This window comes from Muntiacus reevesi, chromosome 3 (assembly GCF_963930625.1).
Source record: "Muntiacus reevesi chromosome 3, mMunRee1.1, whole genome shotgun sequence".
NCBI classification, from domain to species: domain Eukaryota; kingdom Metazoa; phylum Chordata; class Mammalia; order Artiodactyla; family Cervidae; genus Muntiacus; species Muntiacus reevesi.
In genome coordinates this window covers 113223411-113246494 of record NC_089251.1, presented here as the reverse complement: position 1 = coordinate 113246494, position 23084 = coordinate 113223411, and the positions used below count along the sequence as shown (strand labels likewise).

The 23084-nt window shown below is 37.5% G+C and overlaps 1 protein-coding gene across 9 annotated transcripts in view; it reads right to left on the bottom strand.

The window, feature by feature from the left end:
* The window catches only part of EPB41 (erythrocyte membrane protein band 4.1), a 177594-nt gene that overhangs the window by 55067 nt on the left and 99443 nt on the right, over positions 1 to 23084 (bottom strand). For all 9 annotated transcript variants that reach the window (XM_065930230.1, XM_065930221.1, XM_065930222.1 and 6 more), the window contains exons 7-11: positions 21448 to 21666; positions 13460 to 13547; positions 10187 to 10339; positions 8055 to 8152; positions 4294 to 4466 (exon numbers count right to left, since the gene is read on the bottom strand). In XM_065930230.1, the coding sequence (XP_065786302.1) occupies positions 4294 to 4466; positions 8055 to 8152; positions 10187 to 10339; positions 13460 to 13547; positions 21448 to 21666 (731 nt within the window). The remainder of the gene's footprint in view (positions 1 to 4293; positions 4467 to 8054; positions 8153 to 10186; positions 10340 to 13459; positions 13548 to 21447; positions 21667 to 23084) is intronic.

The following is a 23084-nucleotide window of genomic DNA, read 5'->3' as shown; positions in this document are numbered from 1 at the left end:
TAGCAAAAAACTGAAACAAGAACTAGAACATCTTAATAGTCCTTTCTAATAAAGACACTGAATCTGAAAGCAAAGAACCCTGCCACAAAGAAATCTTTAGAACCAGCTAGCTAGAATTTATAGGTGAATTCTTCCCAAACATTAAGGAAGAAATAATACCAATCTTATCCAAACTCTTCCAGAGAGCAGAAAGAGAGGATACTTCTCAATTTACTTTGAGGGCAGCATAAACTTGATACTAAAACCTGACAACATTTACAAGAAAGGAAAATTACAGGCCTCTCTCTCTCATGAACATCACTGCAGAAAGCCTTAACTGACATAAGAAGAATATACTATGATCAGATTGAGTTTACTTCAAGAATGCCAAGAAGGCTTAACAATGGAAAGTCAATCAGTGAAAGGCATCATGTAACATAAAGAAGGAGAAAAATCCTATTACTATATCAACTAATGAAATAAAAAGCATTTGATAAAAGTCACCATTTATTCATGATAAAAAAATCTCACAAGTTTCCTTCTCTGATAAGAGGTAGCTATGTAAACCCAGAGCAAACATCACACTTGATGAAATACTGATGCTTTCTCCCTGAGATTGAAAGTAAGACAAGAGGATATAAAGAACACCCACAAATTAATAAGACAGGCAGCCCAATAAAAATATGAGCAGAAGATTTGAACAGGCACTTCAGAAATAATGACATGCAAGTAGCTATAAACTGTGAAAAGGTACTTAAGTTCATTAGTCATTAGGATATGAGTGAAAACTTTTTTATGGTCAAAAAAGTTCATCGGGTTTTTCTATAATATCTTACAGATTTCCCCCTAAGAACACAGTGTATAACTTAATAAGAACTGGTCAATATTAGTCAATAGACAGAGACATCAAGCTTTTTAAAATCTTGAACTATGAGGTTTCTACAGCCAGAAAAAGAGAAACAGTCAACATATGACTTCTACAAGTAATAGAAGAGTCTTTCTAAGTAAAACTTTCTAATTTGGTCAAAGTACCAAAGCTCAATAACCCTTGAACTGTTGGTTATTTTGCTATTAGAAAGAAAAGATACATCAGGCATAATATCTACATAACAATGAAATTTCATTAAGTGGAAAACGCCATGGAATATGGTATTGGATAGATGTGAGGTTTTGTTTAAGCTATCTGTGAGATCTTGAACAAGCTGCTTAAATTTTCCAATTATAGTTTTCTCACTGAAAAATGGGGATAAAATAATGGGAATGATAGTTCTCCAAAACTAAACTGGAGGTAGGGTGATTTACTGGTCAAGAAGGCGATGCCTTATGTTGTTATAAGAATATGGCAGGACTCCCCTTGTTAAGGAAAGCATCTGGCTGAGAATCCAACGGCCAGTGCAGAGGACATGGGTTTGATCCCTGGTCCAGGAAGATTCCACATGCCACGGAGCAGCTAAGCCATGTGCCACAATTACTGAGCCCGCATGCTACAACTACTGAAGCCTTTGAAACTAGAGCCTGTGCTCAGCAACAAGAGAAGCTACTGCAATGAAAAGGCCGTGCACTGCAATGAAGAGTAACCCCCACTCACCACAACCGGAGAAAGTCCATGCAGAGCAACGAAGACCAAGTGCAGCCAAAAATAAAATAAATAAATAAAAAAGAATATGGCAGACATGAGGACTGAGTCTTCACACCTTAAATTTAACATGTCCAACTCTGCTCCTCTCTCAGACTTTCCCACCGTACTAAATGATCAAACCTAAGAAAAAACCTTGATTTTCTTTTCCTTACCATCTCCAACACTTAATTTACCAGTAATTCTGTCAGGCCTGGCTTCTGAATTATATCCCTGATCCATTTTCACTATCTTTAATGACAATACTCAAGTCCCAGCTGCTGCCATCTCTCATGCAAATCCAGCAACAGACTTCATCATTATTCTGCCTTTCTACCCCTGGAGTAGAGTAGATCTTTGCACTAGCCACATGTGTCTATTTAAATTTAGTTAAAAATGAGTTTCTCAGTTTCATAGCCACATTTCAGGTTCATAATGGCCACAGGTGGCTATTGGCTATCAAACTGGACATTACAAAATAGAAGAATTTCACCCTCACAGAAAGTTCTATGGCACGGCACTGGTCTAGACACCTGCCAAGCTCACTCCTATCTCCAGGGCTTCATACTCACTACTCTCCCTTCAAGAATGTTCTTCCCCCAGATTTATTTATTTAACCTCACAATTCAGGTTTCAGTTCAGATGAAGCTCCTCAGAGAAACCTTCTAAATTTAGATTGGACCACTCAGTGTGACTCATTAGAAAAGACCCTGAAGCTGGGAAAGATAGAGGGCAGGAGGAAAAGGGTATGACAGAGGATGAGATGGTTGGATGGCATCATCAACTCAATGGACATGAGTTTGAGTAAATTCCAGGAGTTGGTGATGGACAGGGAAGCCTGGCGTGCTGCAGTCCACGGGGTCACCAAGAGTTGGACACAACTGAGCAACTGAACAACAATTCAGTCTGAAACAGCTTCTCAACTGCCCCATCCCGGACACGTTCCCTCCCATTACTCTATTTTGTTTTCTTTACAGCACTTACCATTATCTGAACTTGTTTTATTTCTGTTTCTACCCATAAAAAATTATTTAATCTCTGAGCTTAATTTCTGTGTGTGTGTGTGTGTGTGTTATTCACTCAGTTGTCTCCAACTCTTTGTGACCCCATAGACCCCATAGACTGGAGCCTGCCAGGTTCCCCTGTCCAGGGAGTTCTCCAGGCAAGAATACTGGAGTGGGTTGCCATTTCCTTCTCCAGAGACTCTTCCTGACCCAGGGATCGAACCTGGGTCTCCTGCATTGCAGGTGGATTCCTTACCATCTGAGCCACCAGGGAACTTAATTCTTAGTGTTATCATGAAGAATAAATAAATCAAAGACTACAATCTGCCTTGTAGAGAAACACCAGAAAGAAAGAAACTTGATGTGCAGTACAGAAACAAAAATTCTACTGCTTGGATAATTTCCAAGTGCGGCTAACCCATTCCTGATTCCTTTAAAGTGAGTTAGGTATTTCTGATATATGCTCCCACAATGCAACAAACCAGAATACAGCAGCATAGTTCTGGATAATAATTAACAAAATAATAATTATGTGGCCAGAACATTAACAATATCTCAATGATGCTTAATATTTTAGTATCAATTATTAAGTGCCAACCACTGTGCTAAGCATATCATCTCATTTATTTCTCATGAAAATTCGAGGTAATATTATAGTCTCATCATACCCATTTTATGAATGAGAAAACTCAGACAAACAGATTAAGTAACTCATTCAAGAAGATAGATCATAAATGCAGTGGCTGAGACTGGGAGCCAGGTCTGATTCTGTAACCCAAACCTTTAATTACTAGAACATGCATCTTGCTTTTACAGTAGACAGCACAGAGCTACAATCAGCAATACTCTATTTTGCTTACTGCCTTCTGAACTTTCACTTATTAACTACCTCTTTTTAGTGGCATAAAGAACTGAACATGGCTTGGGAATTCCCTGGATGTTCAGTGGTTAGGACTCGGCGCTTTCATTGCTGGGGCCTAGGTTCAATTCCTGCTCAGGGAGCTAAGATTCCGCATGCTATGCGGTATGGCCAGGAAAAAAAAATGAATATGGCTTATTACTTCATTTCATTAATGCTAATGCTCTAAAATCCTTAAGACTAAACTTAGAAAAACTGTAACAGATCTTCTGTCAATATATACAATCATGAAACATTTATTTCCTCCTCCTTTTGTTTAAACAAAATTTGGAGACTCTAATAATACAATTGTTTTTTCTGTCTATAATTGACACATGACAAATATTCTAAACTTTTTCAATGATTTTCATAGCACTAGAGTGAGGCAGACCCTCTCCCTCTTTTCTACTTGAAAAATAACTGTTTAAGAATGTCCAAGAGAAAAAAAAAAAAAAAAAAGAATGTCCAAGAGGGTTTTAGTGCAGTATTTTACATTAGGTTTTGCCCTGTGGCAGAGAATTTTGAATTCTAATTCTAGTTGTGTTTAACCCACCACTACCTAGCAGTGGGACCCTGATCTAGTTACTACTCTCTCTGAACCTTTCTTCTCCTTTTCTTAAGGTGATTTCACTAAAGTATACAATTAGGAAGATCCTTTTCATTTTCCACTGAGATTCTTTGACTCTTTTATAGATAACTGTACTTACTTTGCACCCGATCACATCTGATAACCACATTTCCTTTATCTCTCTCTAAAGAGTCAGGATGACAAGAAATCATTAATTCTCGGTACAAACCTCCATCAAGGCTTCGGGATGCTCGTTTGCTTGCTGTGCGCTCAAAGTGCGGGGCAGGCCTGTCAATCAGAGCACTAGCTTGCCTGGTCTGAGCCTGAGTTCGGCCACTGTATCGGAATTTGGATCCCAGGGCAAGAAATTTGCTTTTAGGAATGGTGTCTGTAGATGTCAGTCTGGCGGGAAAAAACATAATAATCATATATAATATACATTATCTTACTCTAACAAGACTGAAATTAAAGCTAAAATCAAGAATTAAGAAGTTTCATAACTCTCATAGTTTCCTTATAATTACTAAAACAAATTTCCAACCAAGTAATCATTATTTTAATTGTCATTCTCAAAGAAATAAGTATAATTTATTTGTGGCCTTTATTAATGATATAACCTTATATCACTCTAGGTTTTCAAAATGTTTTTATAGCACTGTACTATTATCACTATCAGTTCAGTTCAGTTGTTCAGTCATGTCCAACTCTTTGCGACCCCATGGACCGCAGCATGCCAGACTTGCCTGTCCATGACCAACTTCCAAAGCTTGCTCAACTCACGTCCATCGAGGCAGTGATGTCATCCAACCATCTCATCCTCTGTCATTCCCTTCTCCTCCTGCCTTCAATCTTTCCCAGCGTCAGGGTCTTTTCCAATGAGTCAGTTCCTTGCATCAGGTGGCCAAAGTATTGGAGCTTCAGCTTCAACATCAGTCCTTCCAATGAATATTCAGGGCTGATTTCCTTTAGGATGGACTGGTTGGATCTCCTTGCAGTCCAAGGGGCTCTCAAGAGTCTTCTCCAACACTGCAGTTCAAAAGCATCAATTCTTTGGCACTCAGCTTTCTCTATAGTCCGGCTCTCACATCTATACATGACTACTGGAAAAACCATAGCTTTGACTAGACAGACCTTTGTCGGCAAAGTAACGCCTCTGCTTTTTAGCATGCTATCTAGGTTGGTCTTAGCTTTTCTTCCAAAGAGCAACTGTCTTTTAATTTCAAGGCTGCAGTCAATATTGGCAGTGATCTTAGAGTACAAGAAAATAAAATCAGTCACTGTTTCCATTGTTTCCCCATCTATTTGCCATAAAGTGATAGGACTGGATACCATGATCTTCATTTTTTGAACTTGAGTTTTAAGCCAGCTTTTTCACTCTCCTCTTTCACTTTCATCAAGAGGCTCTAGTTCTTCTTTGCTTTCTGCCATAACAGTGGTATCATCTGCATATCTGAGGTTATTGATATTTCTCGTGGAAATCTTGATTCCAGCTTGTGCTTCATCCAGCCCCGCATTTCACATATAAGCAGGGTGACAATATACAGCCGTGACATACTCCTTTTCCAGTTTGGAACCAGCCTGTTGTTCCATTTCTGGTTCTAACTGCTGCTTCTTGACCTGCATACAGATTTCTCGGGAGGCAGGTAAGGTGGTCTGATATTCCCATCTCTTGAAGAATTATCACTATACCCCTGTAACATTTTCATCATTTTATATATAAAAGAAACCGAACCTCAAAAAAGGCTACTTGCTTAAGGTCACATAGCTGTTAAGAAATAGGGTAGTCACAGAATTCAAGCCCAGAGCTCTTGTTCTATTCTCCTAGAACAATAATTTTGTCAAACACACTCCAAACTCAATGCCTGGTAATCTATTTAATAGGTTTTTTGGTGTATTTTCAACTCAGAAACCTCATCTTCTTTCTACACAGTACTCTCTGCTCTCTTTTGTCAGGGCATTTACTACACTGAATTGAAACAATCTGTGTGCTAGTTTCCACCATGAGACTGTGAACTCTCGAAGGGTAAAGAATAAAGATCTACTTACTCATCTTTGTGTTTTCACTTTTGGCATAGTGCCTGGCATGAATCTGGCATTCAATGAATGTTTGCTGAATAAATGTATACATACATTGCTACATCAAATACTACCAAAAAGAGAGCCCCCCCCCCCATTTGGGGTAGTTTATTTTAATTCAGCAAATACTTTCTTTTATGTAATGAAGCATTGTGTTTAGTCACAAGTTATGGTCCAACTTTTTTGCAAACCCATGGATTGTAGCCCACCAGGCTCCTCTGTCCCTGGGATTTCCTCTGAAGAACACTGGAGTGGGTTGCTATTTTCTTTTTCAGGGAATCTTCTCGACCCAGGGACTGAACCTGAGTCTCCTGCACTGGCAGGAGGATTTTTTTTTACCACTGAGCCATCAGGGAAGCCCAATTAAGCATTACATGTCAATATATCCTCTTATTTTGATGCAGTGGATATAAATATGCTATCCTACAAGTAAATACACTGGATGCAACTGAAATCTATACCATCCATATAACATTCAAAATAACTCTTTTTTGGTGGGGGGATAAATTAGGAGTTTGGGATCAACATATACACACTACTATATTAAACAGATAACCAACAAGGATCTATTATATAGCACAGGGAATGATACTCAGTATTTGTTAGTCATTATAAGGGAAAAGAACCTGAAAATATATACATATAACTGAATCACTTTACTGAACACTTGAAATTAACACAACATTGTAAAGCAACTATAATTCAGTTTAAAAAAAAAAAAAGAAAAAAGTTCTTTTTATGCTTCTTCACCTTCATTTAAAACTATTTTCTTGGTTTTAAAGTAAATGACGGAAGCATAGAAAAATATCTTAATGTCAATAATTAAGATTTTTTTTAAATAATTAAGATATTTTAATTGAGTGTAACGTGTAGCCTGATGGTTTATTTGAAATGAGAATTGAAATGTTATTTTCCCTAACTTTTCTTTCTGTACACTGTTCTTTAGTGCTAAGTATGACATAAAAAATACAAATAAAAGAAAAAGATATCATGGTTCTCTCTCTTGAGAGCCATTTATAAAGAGTCAAGTTTATTTTATGAATGACACGGCATAAGGTCTGGCATTTGCTTCAAAATAATCTAGGAAGTAGTAGGAAAGAGTGGGTGGGGATACAGATGAAACAAGATTGGCACTGGGGTGATAATTATTAAGCTGGGGTTTGGTACAAGGGGAGTTCATTATATTATTCTCTTCACTGTGCTATACATGCAATTTTCATTTTCTTAAAAAGGCTAAATGACAACAACTAGTTGGCTCTCCTTTCAACACAAGTAATCTTCTGTCTGCTAGACTTTAAGCTCCATTAGGACTGGGACTAGAACTACTAGTGGTTATTCCCAATGTCTATAAGAAGGGTAAGCGCACAGGAAATGTTTGGCAAATGAACAGAGGGGTTAAGTATGTGGCCTCAGGGAAAGTGAAGGAGATGAAACTTCCTTCTGTCTTCTGTTTATCTGATAACAATCAGGTTTCAAAGATGGTTCTCTGTGCTCCCTTTCTGGGGTTGATTAGAAGCAAGAAAATGATCAGCTTCAAATCTTTAATCTTCTAGAGTAACAGACCCACAGCAGGTAGTTAGGCAATTCCATGTGGAGGTCAGTCAGGGTACCTCTTTCTGGTAGGGCTGGATTTAGCGCCCTAGGGCAATCACAGAGCCTCTTGTAAACACAGGCTCCTATTCCTTTCTCCCTCCTTCTTCCACCATACATAGAAAGATGCTCTGGGAAGGTGGAGGCCGTGTTTTTCAACCCGAAGGAGGAGAACTAGATTAATTTTGTCTTGCTTAAGATGATCTCACCTGAGCTAAAGAAAAGACTGCCAACCACACAAAGAAGGGAATTTCAACAGCAGGCTTAAAATAGAAACACGCATAAATAATTCATTCTTGAAAAATACTGAAGTGAGAACAATACCTGAAAAATGTGTGATGCTCTACACAGACTTTCCATAATTTCTTAGCTGCTCGGTAACTGGGAAGTTTGAATCCGATAGTACTTTCATACTGTTCTTGCTGTAAGTATACAAATAAACATGGAACAAAGTATTATTCAACTGCAATGATACTGGACCAGAGAAATACAGTGCTACAGAGGAGATCACTGCAAATAAAAAGAACGTGACTAGTCTAAGGACATAAAATATCACTTGAAATGTTTTCCTACTTAACAAAAGAAATTTATTCACTGAGAGTGGTTTTTCAGCTTATATTATTTACACATCTTATTTTGTTCAGAAACACACACACATACATACACCGCACATTTTCTGAGACATAAGTCATGTTTTGATCATCCAGATACTGCTCTTCCTGCACTTAGCATACCAGGCTACCCAGTAATCAGGGACTAGGATAACAGATGATTCTTCCAATCAACCAATATTACTTTGCAGTCATTTTTAGAAATAGGAACTAAAGATTGTGGTTCAAACCACATTCTTGAATTATTAAATATCTTTTTTTTTCTTTGATTGATCGTTAATTTACCTAGATAACCTCTTTGACTGAAGGAAACCACATTTTGCAGGGCTACTGGAAACACTGTCCTGCTTCTCTTGCCTCTCTGTTTCTGCCTTAAGCACGCTTTATACGATGGAAGGCAACTAACATTAACTTCTAGTGCCTATTATGGCCAATAGCACTGTGATTGGATAGTATCATCTGTATTTTTACACATGAGGAAACTCATGTGTAACTGAGATCAGAGAAGTTACTTGCTCAGTCTCATAGCTATTAAGTGGCAGAACCAGAATTTCATGGTTTCCCTTACACCACACTACTTCTAAATCATCTGTTGTAGTCATAATATTACATTACACTTCTCAAAACCCTCCTGTTGTTCTTTATTGCTTTCTAAAGTAAGACTTTTGAATTTTTAGTATATATTACATAGTTAACATTTAAATAAACAAAGGACTTCCCATGATGGGAAGTCCTTCCTATATATATATGGTGTGTTTTTTTTCTGCCTTCCAAAAAAAAAAGGTAAGCCTGCAGAGGGACACACTCTTTTATTCACTGTTCCTAGCCCCTAGAATAGTGTCTGACACAAAGGATGCTGTCAGAAAACATTTGTTGACTGAATGATTCTTGTATTTGGAACTCTTTAACCTTTTTGCTAGGCACAGGTAAATTATTACGGTCCTAAACAAATGCTTCAGCAATAATCCTTATCTGAAATTTTAAGGCTGTACATTCAATATTTCCATGCTGAAACAATGAGTCATTTTTCACCAGTAGATGGTGATATACACACAGAAAAGCCTCTTTACATTAGTATGGTGCTTTTCTCTAGAGAGCTTTTATAGCTGTCATCTCATTTGATCTTCAAATCAACTCTGACAGAGGAAGTACTATCCCCCTTGAGTGATAAAGAATGCCTGAGATCTGTCAAGGGTCTTTTACTTAGTAGGTGGCAGAATAGGTATTGGAAGTTTTTTTTTTTTAATTTAACTCCTACTTGAACAAGTTTCTGCTATACCATGACAGTGCTTTAATATAAAAGTTAAACTTAGCCAGCATTGGTATATCCTGAAAATTGACTACCAACTAATAAGTGAGTTATCTGGTACAAAGTTGAACATCCAACTCTACTACGAATCTAGAACTTGACCCTGGAACACATTTCCAGTCACTACCAGAAACTACACATACAATAAATTTATTTATATAAAGTAAGGGATTTGTGGTGCAAAATGTAAGTAATCTAACCTCACAGTTTAAATATCTCATGCTACTTAATTTAAAAATATTTTCCATCAAGTTTTCACCTGGAGTAAACAAGGAACAAGTTTATTAATCCAAATTTCACTTCTGGCCTTGGTGTATTTGCTTACATGAAGAGAACTGCCCAGAAAACCAACAACAGTAAAGGAAAGCAGCAGCAGCATGGGACTGGTTACTTTAGAAAACAAAATACCAGCGCCTAAATAGTTAGCTGGAGAGAGACCTCAGAGATGATAGCATGGAAAACAGGCATGAAGAGATGTTTTAGACACCATCTGTGTTTGATTCAGGAGGAAAGGGGATCATGAGCTCTGTATGTACCTCTCCAGGTCGAATCTTAATGAAAAAGCTGCTACGTTTGTAAGAAATCTTCAGCACTTTGGGCCAAGGAAAGCGGTTAATTCTCAGCTTTTCTTTGTAAACCAGAAGGCCACTAGAGCAGACACCTAGGATGATATCCACACCCTCCAAGTCCTGAGGGAAAAAAGAGAACGTCAGTCTTGAGCCAAATGCTCAACTTAGCCAACTTATATTAGACAATCTGAAGTTATCAACGACACAAAATAGCTACAAAGTACACATTGAAAAATAAAGCTTAACCTAACAACCATAACCCATGGAACTATTTGGTCTATGTCAAAATGTTGTTACTATACCACGTTTTAAGAAATCAATGTTATTATCTATCCTAAGTATCTTTAAAATTCCAAATGAGACTCCTTAATTCTATTTCTATAATCTGCTCTAAGGAAATAATTCAAATCACAGAAAAAGCTTTACACATTATAATGTTCAGAATGTTTTAAGAGTGAAAAACTGTATATAACCTAAATATCCAAGCATTAGGGTTAAATTTTGTCCATCCATATAGTGAAATATGATGCAGCTGTTAAAATAGCTAGATTAGAATTTGGAAGATAAATGGTAAAACAATTATGTTGTTAACATTAAGTGAAACAAAGCAGGACAAAATTGCATATGTAATTTGATTTCAACAATATAAAAGGTTTTCATAGAAGAAAGATGTATACAGCAAAATGTTAATAATGCCATTCTTTAGGTGGTACAATTATGAGCAATTTTTTATTTTAGTTTTCTACACTTTAATTACAATAGATACGTATTGTCTTTTAAAAAGTATTCAAATGTCAAAAACTAACACATGTATGCACAAAAAAATAATACAGAAATGCGTAAAATTTAAAAAATCTACTCTCGTCTTTCCTTACTCTTTAACTATAACCAGTACTAATTTGATAATTTCCTGAATTATCCTATTTTCTAGGCACATACAACTATGTGTGCATAATACATATATGTGCATTGTGTGTGTGCTAAGTCACTTCAGTTGTGTTCCAACTCTTTGTGACCTTATTGACTGTAGGCTGCCAGGGTCCTCTGTCAAAGGATTCTCCTGGCAAGAATACTGGAGTGGGTTGCCATTTCCTTCTCCAGGGGATCTTCCCAACCCAGGAATCGAATCCACATCTCTTATGTCTCCTGCATTGGCAGGTGGGTTCTTTACCACTAGCACCACATGGGAAACCCCAATATATACATACATACATATAAATATTTATATATACATAACCTTTATAATGAGGAAAACAACTAGAAAAAAGTTAAAATTCAGTCCTTGAGGGTAGAAACTGTATCTAAATCATTTCTCTATCACCCCATACTGCTATTGACAATATGCTTGGTAAGTGTTTATATTGAGTTTGTTACCTGCCCATATTATTAATCACAATTGATTCAAGGAAAATGAATTTCACCTGAGTTCATCTCTACAGGTGACTATTTATTTAGGTAAGTAATAAAAACCCGACACTACATGCGTCTAAACGACTCCTTTCCCCAAAATGAGTACAGAGAAACATGTTAGTGTCTACATGTGCTATGTACAAGCACAATGGAGAGAAAAAGAAATAATATTCAGCTTCAACTCATTGACTACATAACTCAATTTCTCAGAAGATGCTCCCTTAAGTTCTTAAAGTCTGTGAGTACAATTACATCCCTCTTTTAACTAGATGTTTTGAAAAAATCATTTGCTTTACAGCATTTGGCAAAGGAATATGAGGTCTGATTCCTCATGCATTCCTGATAACTACTGAATTGACACGAGCCTCCAGCAGAAATTGAGAAGCAAACCTAACCAGTTCAGTTCTGGACCTGATCTGATCTTCCTACCATCTACTTTTGAGAGTCACAGAAGTTACAATACCCAGCCCCAAATAATCCAGAGCAACATCAAGAAAACTCACTAACATACAAAGGACTCTTATTAGGGTTATTAAAAATCTAAATAAGGAAGAAGCTCCAGATACAGATATTCAGGTTGGGAGAAGTTTGAAAGGTCACTTTAGTCCAATTACCACAAAATGTTTGAAGGTCCTTTTCTAAATTGCTACCAAGTGATTATTCCGCCTACCCTGGAATATCTCCAGAGAACTCTGTCCCTTCTGAGATAGCCCATCCCACCTTTGAAATAGCTCTGTTAGACAAACTGTCCAACTGAGCTAACAGTATCTCCCTGCAGTTTCCAGTTTACCTGCTGCAGTGTTACATTCTGGAGGCCCAGTAAAACCTCTGCTTTACACACTAATCTTGAAATCCATAAAGACTGCTATTATATCTTCCCTAAGCTTTCCCTTCTGTGGGTTAAATATCCCTATTCTTTTGCCTGCTTCTCACTGGACATGGGTTTGATTCACTGTACATCCTAGTTAAATTTCTCTGAATGAACCTCCGATCACCCCTTGAGTCTTTGCCCTCACAAACTCCTCAACCTCCCCAGTCATTTCAGTAGCTGAAGATGAGAGAAGTCAAGCGACATCCTGTCATTATTCATTGTGTTAGACTGCCTTGGGTTGAATGGGGATGAAAGCTCAAGTTTCCAATTACCTAACCCAGTGGTTCTCAAGTGAGCTATTTGTGTTCCTCCCGTGAGCATCAGAATCACCTGGAGAGCTTGCTAAAACAGATAGCTGGGTCCTACCCACAGAGTTTCTGATTCAGTAACTCTGGGATGGGAACCGAGATGAGCATTTCAAACAAGTTCCTAGACAATGCTAAATGCTGGTTCAGAGACCACACGTTGTGAACTGTTGCCTTATACCAGTGATCCTCAGATTCAAGCACGAAGGAGAATCATTTGGGATATTCATTAAATCTGGAGACTAAGCCTCTCCTCCACAGTCAAGTCAGTATATCTGGGAGGAGCTCAGGAATCTGTACATTCAACAAATACCCCAGGTGATTCTGAGGTAGGTGACTGGCTACGAAACAAGCCTCACTGTCACGCAGCACTTGCAAATGTATCTGCATTTTAGGAAGCTATCATTTCTTCTGCTCTTGGCACTATATCTTTTGATCCTTACAGTTGCTTAGGTGTGAAACCTCGTTCTGTTGGTGGAATTGCAAACAGGCAATTCAATTCATACACTTAATACACTTGACTATTCAACCAACAGACAACATTCTAACAAGAATTACTCTCCTCTGAACGTTTTGTAATACCCTAGGTAAAGGTTGGTACGCGGTATTATATTACACAGGTCTGATACATGCATATTAGTAAGTCACCATTACCTTTGCTTTATGAAGGTCAACACCATACATAGACAACTTTTTGGCATTCTCAAGAAATTCCAGGTCAGCCTGAGCTGGAGTCATGGACCTTTGATAGAAGAAAAAAAAAAAAACTTTCAGTGTCACAGTGTCAATATTTAAAAGAACAGCATTTGTATATCCCTTTTACTTTACATAAACATATAAGCGTATACATACCAATAGGTATGTAGATGTATTTCATGGTCCTAAAAATAGAATATTATGTATGGAAAAGGACTCGTATCACTACCTGTGTCTAAATAATTGAAACATGCCTTAGAAAAAGAGATCTTGGAGAAATAAAAAGTAACCAAGTAGCTATTAGAAGAAAAGTTTTTTTTAAATTCTAAAATTCTTTAAAACTGCCTAATCTACCATCAGTTCTGCTCCTCCCTCTTCTTAGCCCTTTTCTTCAACACACATAAACTCCTCCCACTAATTTATCTTGCCAAGGAGGTGACCAAATTAAATCCTCTGAGGGCATGATACAGTTTACAATATCCTCTTAGCTGCCCTTTTCTCTCGATATCCCTGAATTGAGTTATTATGGAAATTAAACAGGAGGGCAGCTGAAGTTGCTTAACTGGGGATTCTTAATGGGGACAGACTTGATGAAAAGAAAATTTCTGGTAACAGATGGTGTCCTGCCCACTGATCTAAACAAAATAAACTGGTTAATAGAAGTGTGTAGATAAAAGGGCTGCCTCTCTGTTATTAAGATATCTTCATTACAAAGCAGATAATGAATTAAATTTGTTTGAAAACAATCAGCCTCATAGTCTAAACACTCACTAGGACAGTCTTTCCTCCTCCTTTATAATTTTCTTCTCTTTTGAAAAGTGCTCACGAGCTAGGCTGAGCTTTAAAAAAAAAGATATTACTCCTAGTGCTGCACAATTCAGAACCAATCAAATAGAACTTCATAGTAACAATAATGCAGCCACACCCCCAAAGAAAAACCACCATAAATGCTTGTTTCCCAAAAGACTGCCTGCCTCAAGCTATAAAAAAGCAGCGGTGACCTATTCATTTAACAAGAGAAAGTCTCTTTCAAAACCATCTGTCTTTATCCTCATTAAAAAGAACAAAGGAGGACTTCCCTGGTGGTTCAGTGGTTAAGACACCATGCTTCCAATGCAGGGGGTGTGAGTTTGATCCCTGGTTGGGGACCTAAGATCCCACATGCTGCCTGGTGCAGTCAAAAAAGAACAAAAGGTTCCTTGGAATAGCAAACCCCCCCCCAATTAAAAAAAAAAAAAAAACCCTCAGGAAAGAAACTGCATACTTGTTAATGACTCAGCACCCCTGAATAAAAACTTCTTTCTGCAAGTGCCAAAATATCACACCTGAATGCTATTAATGACTAAAATTGAGCACACAAAAAGAATGGGAAAATAAGCACTTGAACAAGCAATTCTGCAAGTTCAATTCATTAAGACCATCTCAGGAAAGTTTTATAGTCTTCTTCTCTCACTTTAATTATATACGTTTCTAGTTAAGGTTACTCCCATATTCTAGATTTGGGGTATTTTGTTTTTGTTGTTAGTATTACTGATAGCTTGAAGTTTAGAATTTGAAGCTGGAATGGAGTTGGAAGATTATAGAGTCTAACACTTCCATTTTGCTGATAAAGAAACTGGGCTCAGGGATTACATGATCATGGGCAAGTTATGACTCTTAGTTTAAGGCAGCAGGCTTTAGCCAGGACCCAAGTCACATCATTAGAGCTGGCTCCTGCATTTAAGACTGTGATATCAATCTCCTATAAAGTAAGAACTGTAATAATACCTACTTCCTGAGGCTAGTACAAGAAATGATTTCTTCTTTTTTAATCTTTGGATGTAGCTGGAGTGTATGTGTGTACTTATTTACATGTCTATCTATCTATCCATCCACCCATCCATCGAAAACAGTTTTTGCTGAAACTTGCAGTTTTAACGCAATACCATAGGAGTCATTTTAGTTTCCTTCTCACTATAATTTCTATCTCCCTTTACTGACAGTCAGAAACTTGACTCCCATTATCCTTAATACACTAATCCGATCAATCCCCCCTGCTCCCCAGTATATAACCAATCTCTACTTCCCTGCCACTGACTCCTCCCTGACATGCTAGGCTGCTCCCCACACGTGTCCTCCTTACCTCACTCAGATTCTGACCCCTGGTGCTAGGCTACCCCTTCCATAGACATCTTCTTCACCCTGCTCAGGATTCAACACCTGTATCAGGTACCACCCCATGTGGATGTCCTCTGCAGGCCTTACTCTTACATGGATGCCCTTCTCACTCTGTCCTGCCTCTGATAACCACAGCCACGTGCTCACCTATGACTCCCCTTTCATCCTATTTGAGCTCTGACTTCTCCTGCAAGACTGGCCCCCTACAATGAACACTCTCCTCACCCTGTTTAGGCCCGAATATCCCCAATCAGACTGTCTCCCAGCATGGATGACTATCTTGCTCTATCCCACCTAATGCTTTAGAACACAATTGTTTCAGGAAACTTTTTCTGATTATAAAAATCTACATTCATTGTATAAAATTTGGAAAATATCGTTACGAGCATAGAAAAAAAAAAGAACAAAGTTTCCCATAATCCCACCAACCACAGGTACCTGTGCAAGTAAATGCAATTATATTTTACAAATAAACCACCAATTAAACTGAATTATTTTCAAGTTAACATTTTAAAGATTATGGTTTTTCCAAGACTCTTGAAAGTAGTAACAATATAGCTAGGAAGAGATTAGACAGCTCTAAATTATTAGGAGTACTGTTTTGAATTTATTCAGTACCACTTAATAATTTACTATTTGAAATTACTGCACCTTACAGGAAGTACCTAACCAGAAAGATTTGGCACAGGTTAATTTTTGCTCATTAAAGACAGAAGTTATAACAAAGTTTCCCTGTATTTATTTTGAGCAAGTGGAGTCAGGATACAGAGCCACTCAGAGAGTTCCAGTGTTAAGTGACAGCCTTTTTCCTTTTTTTTAAATGGGAAAAGCTTTAATCAGGAAGCCAGCAACCTGGGGAGACGGTGGATTAATGTCCTAAAATCATTTCCACATTGCCCGTTAGGAGACAGGTTTTCAAGGCATTGTGAGGGAGGGGGCTACAGGCTGTATGATCAGCTCGTGCACAATTCTCAGGTTGGCTGGCATAAAGGCAAAGTTTCAAGCATCACCCATATTCTGGATTTCAACCAATTTGGGGTCCACATGCTTGCAAGTCAACAGTTTTCATTTGTTGGGGGATGTGACAGCCTTTTAATAACATTGTTGCATCTCCAAATTAAAGACTGCGGTTTCAAATAATTACGTAGCAGACAACTGACAATTTTACATTACCTTCCTAGTCCCCATAAATGGAGGACAATTAGTTTTAAACCTTGATTTGCTTGTGTAAGTTTAATGTGAATTATAGCTTCACAGTTTCTGTCTAGGCAAATAAAGGGCCACTACTAAGGATTCCATGTATGTAGGCTGTCTTCTATTTATCTGAGGAATGGGATCAACGCATAGTAAATGCTTCTGCCTCAGCAGAAGTCTCTTTGGACTGGTTAAAATGTCACATTGTTGGCACATAATTAAAATTCCCATTTGACTTTCTGTTTGTGAGGACTGCCAATCATTCCAAAAAGGAGCAAGTAAATTCCAAGATGACAGACCTCTAAATTTTCTAATCATGGAGATACATTACTGTTCAATTTCTATCCATACACCTCACAGAACATCCACTGGAACATATCCATCTGTCCTCTGAGATTGTTTCACCTATTTGGATTTAAAGTCAGTTCCCAAGAGCAGTTCTCTAAACCCAGACTCACACTTATTACTGGCAAAATGGAATAAGAATTATTATTATCCTAACAAATATTGGAAATTTTACTATATACTAATCACTGTGCAAAGCACTTTACATGAATTTCTGATTAAACAATCACGAAACTCACAGTATCATCCTTTTGTTTCAGATGAAAAAACAGAAACTTGGAGAGCCTAAGTAGCTAGTATGCATGTGTGCTACAGCTGTGCCCAGCTCTTTTCGATCCTGTAGACTGCAGCCCGCCAGGCTCCTCTGTCCAGGGGATTCTCCAGGCAAGAGTACTGGGAGTGGGTTGCCATGCCCTCCTCCAGGGGATCTTCCCAACTCAGGGACTGAACCTGGGTCTCCTGCATTTCAGGCAGATTCTTTACCATCTAAACCACCAGGGAAGCCTGGGAAGCCCTTAAGTAACTTACTAAGGATCATAAAGCTAATAAGGAATGGAGACTGAATTCAAAGTAAGGCAGGCCGACTCCAGAGCCCAGGCTTTTGCCTTAGTGCCTAGCTCAGTGGTTCTCAAAATTTTGACCTCAGGATCCCTTCCCTCTCAATAATTACTGAGGACTCTAAAGAGCTTTTATTAAATGCGGGTTATTTCTATCAATATTTACTATAACAAAAGGTAAAATTAATACAATTTGAAACTACTGATTAAATCTTTAAAGAATAACAATCAAAAACTCATATTTTAACAATTTTTAAAAAAATTACAGCATTTTCCCAAACCGTTGTAAAGGAGCGGCATTGTTTTCCATATTTACAAAATTTTTTTAATATGAGACTTAGAAGACAGCTGGATTCTCCTGTCTTCTAACTACTTCTGAATTCAACCTGTTGCAATATTTGAATTTGGTTGTAGTATAAGAAGAGCTCATACAGATGCTAAGGTGCTGAGCTCATACAGATATGTAGTTGGAAAATGAATTGATGATTAAAAATATTCTTCTTTGATACTTACTACACTAAAACTCAACAATGGCAGTTTCCTAAGGGGGTTTCCAATGTGAAATCTGAAGACATAATGGTGAACTTCTGTAACCTGTTATATTAAAATCCATTGGTCTATCTTGCATTTCGAATGGACCTTTTATAGTTATGCATGATTTCTGTAACATCATGCATTTCATATCTGAAAAATATTCATTGACTGAATAATCCAAGTCCTTCAAATGCTAACACATTTCATTGTACAATATTAAAAGAAGAGAATCACATGCATTAAAGTCATCACCAACTCCATCAGAAAAATCTTTTAAGTATTTGGAGCCTGTCAAGACCATGATGGCAAATAGAAGTTTTACAAAATTCTGATTTTCTCTTAAAAGCTTGAATTTTCTCATTAGCAACAAATAGTCAGTTGTTTACCAACCCTTAAAGGACTGGCTCATTTCATTTTTTTGAGAAAATGTATGCCAAACAACCAAATCTGAATAATCATAGTCATTAATCATAGTTATTTTTTCAAGTGAAAAAGGTGCTGCATTAGAAAAAAGTGACTAATTCAGTTGAAAACATAAAACAATTATACAAGTGTGTTTCCTCAAGATAACTGTTGTACCTCAGTATGCAGTACAAGTGTTTTCTGGGTACTTCCTATTAAATCACACAGAATATTAAGCAGAATGTATTTAAGATTTAAAAGAATCAATACTTTTTACTATTCATTATGAAAATTTTTAAGTGAGCAGGCAGATTTTAAAATATTTCATCTTTTAACTGCAAGTTAAAAAATAAAAGTGCATCCTAGTGAAGCATATAATGACTTGAAGTACAGTTTGGTGCCAACTGCCTTGATTTGTGCTCCACCATTTCAACAAAGGGCTTCCCAGGTGGCGCAGTGGTAAAGGATCTACCTGCCAATACAGAAGACACAGGAGACACGGGTTCAATCCCTGGGTCAGGAATATCCCCTGGAGTAGGAAATGGCAACCCCTTCTTGTCTGGAAAATTCCACGGACAGAGGAGCATGGCAGGCTACAGGCCATAGGGTCACAAAGAGTCAGACATGACTGAAGGAACTGAGCACGCACAGCTTAATTCAAAGGGTGGTTATAAAGATTAAATATGATATTATACATAAAGTGCTTAGCATGGTATCTGGCACATAATAACAGATACATAATAATTAGCTGCTTAGGATATGATGATGATTATGTTAACAATGCATAAAGGAGAATCAAACATTGCATGAAATTTAGACTGCAAAGTCCCCCCAACCTGAAATTCTATTATGATCAAATATACATCGAAATCATCAGAGACAGAAGTAAGGCATCAATCATAATCCAACACCACTATTTTCTGCTGTTGTGCTCCACAGCAGCAGTAAAATATTTTCTTTTACCATTTTATTGATTGCTCAAAGATTATACTACTAATAATAAAAATTATTTTTAAATCATTAGATAAAAAGAACACTGCCCTACAATCCTGACATTCTAACAAATAATTTTAATTGATTGCTTCTTTCTACCACTTACTTTTGTGTACATGTATTTGTGTGTGTGATTACATATTTTACATATATATATATATAAAAATTTCTAGAATTATAATCAGAATATAAATAAGTGTCTTAAACACATATTTTGTGCTTCCCTGGTGGCTCAGCAGTAAAGAATCTGCCTGCAATGCATAAGACACGGGTTCAGTCCCGAGGTTGAGAAAATCTCCTGGAGAAGGGAATGGCTACCCACTACAGTATTCTTGCCTGGGAAATCTCATGGACAGAGGAACCTGGCGGGCTATAGTCCATGGGAGTCACAAGAGTTGTATACGATGTAGTGACTAAACTGCCATCACCAAACACGTATTTAAGGACAATACAACATCCTGTAAGTTAGAATCATCAATTAGTTAAAAGTGATTCATTAGTGGTCTTAGATAGCAGAGCATTGTAATGTATATACCCAAACTTGAAAAACAAACCTTGGCAATTCTCGGTAGAAACAGCGTGATCTCATGAGAGTGGGGTGATTGTAATAAGACTATTGTTACATAGATGAAAGACTCTAAAGTTCTTACTATGGTTCTCATGACTGAGGGACTGGAGCCTACAGCGGGAACTAGAACTGGGGGACCCTGAGTTAACACTCTCTTATTTGAAGTATCTGAATCCATGCAATCCTATCGGAACCACTCCCAGGAAAACAAGATGGTTCAACAGCTAGACAGACTACTGTAGGATCACTCAGCATTTCTCACCAGTGTGACCTTCTGGGGCATCCTAGCCTAATTCATGCTAACATAATTCAAGGTGCCAACTCAAGGCCAGGATCAGACATTCTCCTTGATATCCCTAGGCAGTTTATAAAATTTAGCTTGGAGAAGTCACTCAAATAACAATAGGATGTATGGTAGGAATAAACACATTTTTCTGGGACTTTAATATTAGCTAATGTTTATTAAATTTTTACTATGTGTAAGACATTGTATTAAGTTTTTACACCTATGACCTTCTCTAATCCTATGGATCACCCTATTTCCTCTGAGGTTATGATCTCTATCACACATATAAGGAATCTGAGGTTCAGAGAGATTAAGTGAATTACCTGAGGTCACAAGGCTAGGACCAAACAACAAGAATTCAATCCAGCTCAGTCTGACTAAAGCCCTTGTTCTTGACCACTGTGTTATACCTCTCACATTACCAATTATTTTCATGAAAAAAAAAATTAGTGAATTCAAGAAAGAATTTAAAAATATCTTCATGGGTTTTGTGAGCCCTCTTAAGTCTATTCTTGCAAAAAGACCCCAAGTTAAGAACCTCTGCTCTAAAGATCTCAAGGTATCTAGTACAGTATAATGCATTTAAATCTAAAAAACAAACAAAAAAAAGGTAAAAGGCAATAGTAATAATAGCTTCCATTTATTGAGCACCTACTATGTGCCAGACACTCTGCTTAGTGCTTTACATATATTACCTCATTTAGTTTTCATCCAACAATGCAGCACCCATTACTCTGAAAACTTAGGTTCAGAAGGCTTAGAATCCCAAAGAACTGGGAGGGAACTGAGCTCGAGTTGACTCTTTCTATGTCACCAGTTCCCACGGAGGTGAACACCAAAATCATCCCAGGTCAAGGATTTATACTTATTGTCAAAGTAAAGACAGACCAAACCCTGGAGACATACTTACCTGTACGACTTATGCAGTTCCATGACCTTCTCTTCAAGTTCCTTGGTCTGATTTGGGGCCAGTTTAAAATCACTAACATAATCTGTGCCATGGAGTTCTGGGTCATAGTCTCCCAGCTCAGACTGGATAGTATAAGAGCCTAGTAACGCTAAGGTTGCAAAGGAACAGGGCAGACGTCCTGACACTATGTCCTGCCGAAGCTGAAGACATAGGTAATACCTATAGCCAAAAGAGAAAAGATATTACTATGTTGGTGACGGAAACAATAACAAAACAGAGAGAGAGAAAAAGGAAGAAAATGGGAAAGACAGGGAGGGAGGAAGGAAAAGATCGACTAAGTAAATATGAGTTAATATTAACAAGTGTTCAATCTAAGCAGAAGGTATACGGTTGTTCATTGTACTGTTTCAGTGTCAGATAGCCCGAACTGGGTTCTTCCAGTTTAATCATACCTTCCAGTTTTCCTGTTTGGTAAAAGAGTCTGAATTGGTTAACTCAGTCAGAACAAGGGCTAAGGAGGTCAGGGCCATGATTAATTAGAATCATATCTTGGCTTTGACCATAAGAAGATATTGAATAACATATGTATCAGCAATCATTTTTGCTGTCTATGATTAGTCACTCCACACATATCTTTTAAAAAGTCAGAGCAATGCCAATCAAATCGTAAGAGTCTTCAACTCCTCTAAAACATAGGTAGTTAGTACAGAATTTTAGGGATTTGTTATTTGTATATATAATAAACCTTAACAAAGAAAAATGCTGCTGCTGCTGCTAAGTCGCTTCAGTCGTGTCCGACTCTGTGCGACCCCATAGACAGCAGCCCACCAGGCTCCCCCATCCCTGGGATTCTCCAGGCAAGAACACTGGAGTGGGTTGCCATTTCCTTCTCCAATGCAGGAAAGTGAAAAGTGAAAGTGAAGTCGCTCAGTCGTGTCCAACTCGTAGCGACCCCATGGACTGCAGTCTACCAGACTCCTCCGTCCATGGGATTTTCCAGGCAAGAGTACTGGAGTGGGGTGCCATTGCCTTCTCCGAAAAAAAGATGAGTAAGTAACAACTCTAAGAGAAAGTATTACTTGTGAAAAAGAAATAACCAAGATAATTTTTTCAGGCAGAAATATGGCATCTCAATTTCAAGAATGTACTAAGAATAACTAGATAACTTTTTTAATAGTATAGGCACTTCACAGTACTTAACAACCAGACTTTTTAGGGGTCTTAGGTTATTCTCTTATTTGAGAGAATATATTTGTCTGAAATCAGACAGTTGACAGCAAAATCAGAATTAGAAAGTAGTTTCTCAACAACAATTCGATTGAACAAATATTTGCCAAATACCTACTATGTATATATAAGGCTCTACATAAGATGCTATGAATAGAAATTCGTACTATAGTACTTTTTATTAGATACTGTTTTTCCATTTTCCTTTTTTGCTAATATTTACACAGAATCCAATAAAGGACACTTTTTTAAAAGGAATCAGTAAGCTGTTTTTAAAGAGATTTATTTCATAAATAAATTTTTATTTACAAGATTTATTTCATAAATTAAGCAGGCTCAAAAATTACTGAGAAAGATTCAGTTCACATACCTAATCCTACAATTTAAAATCCTATAATTTAAAAGAGGAA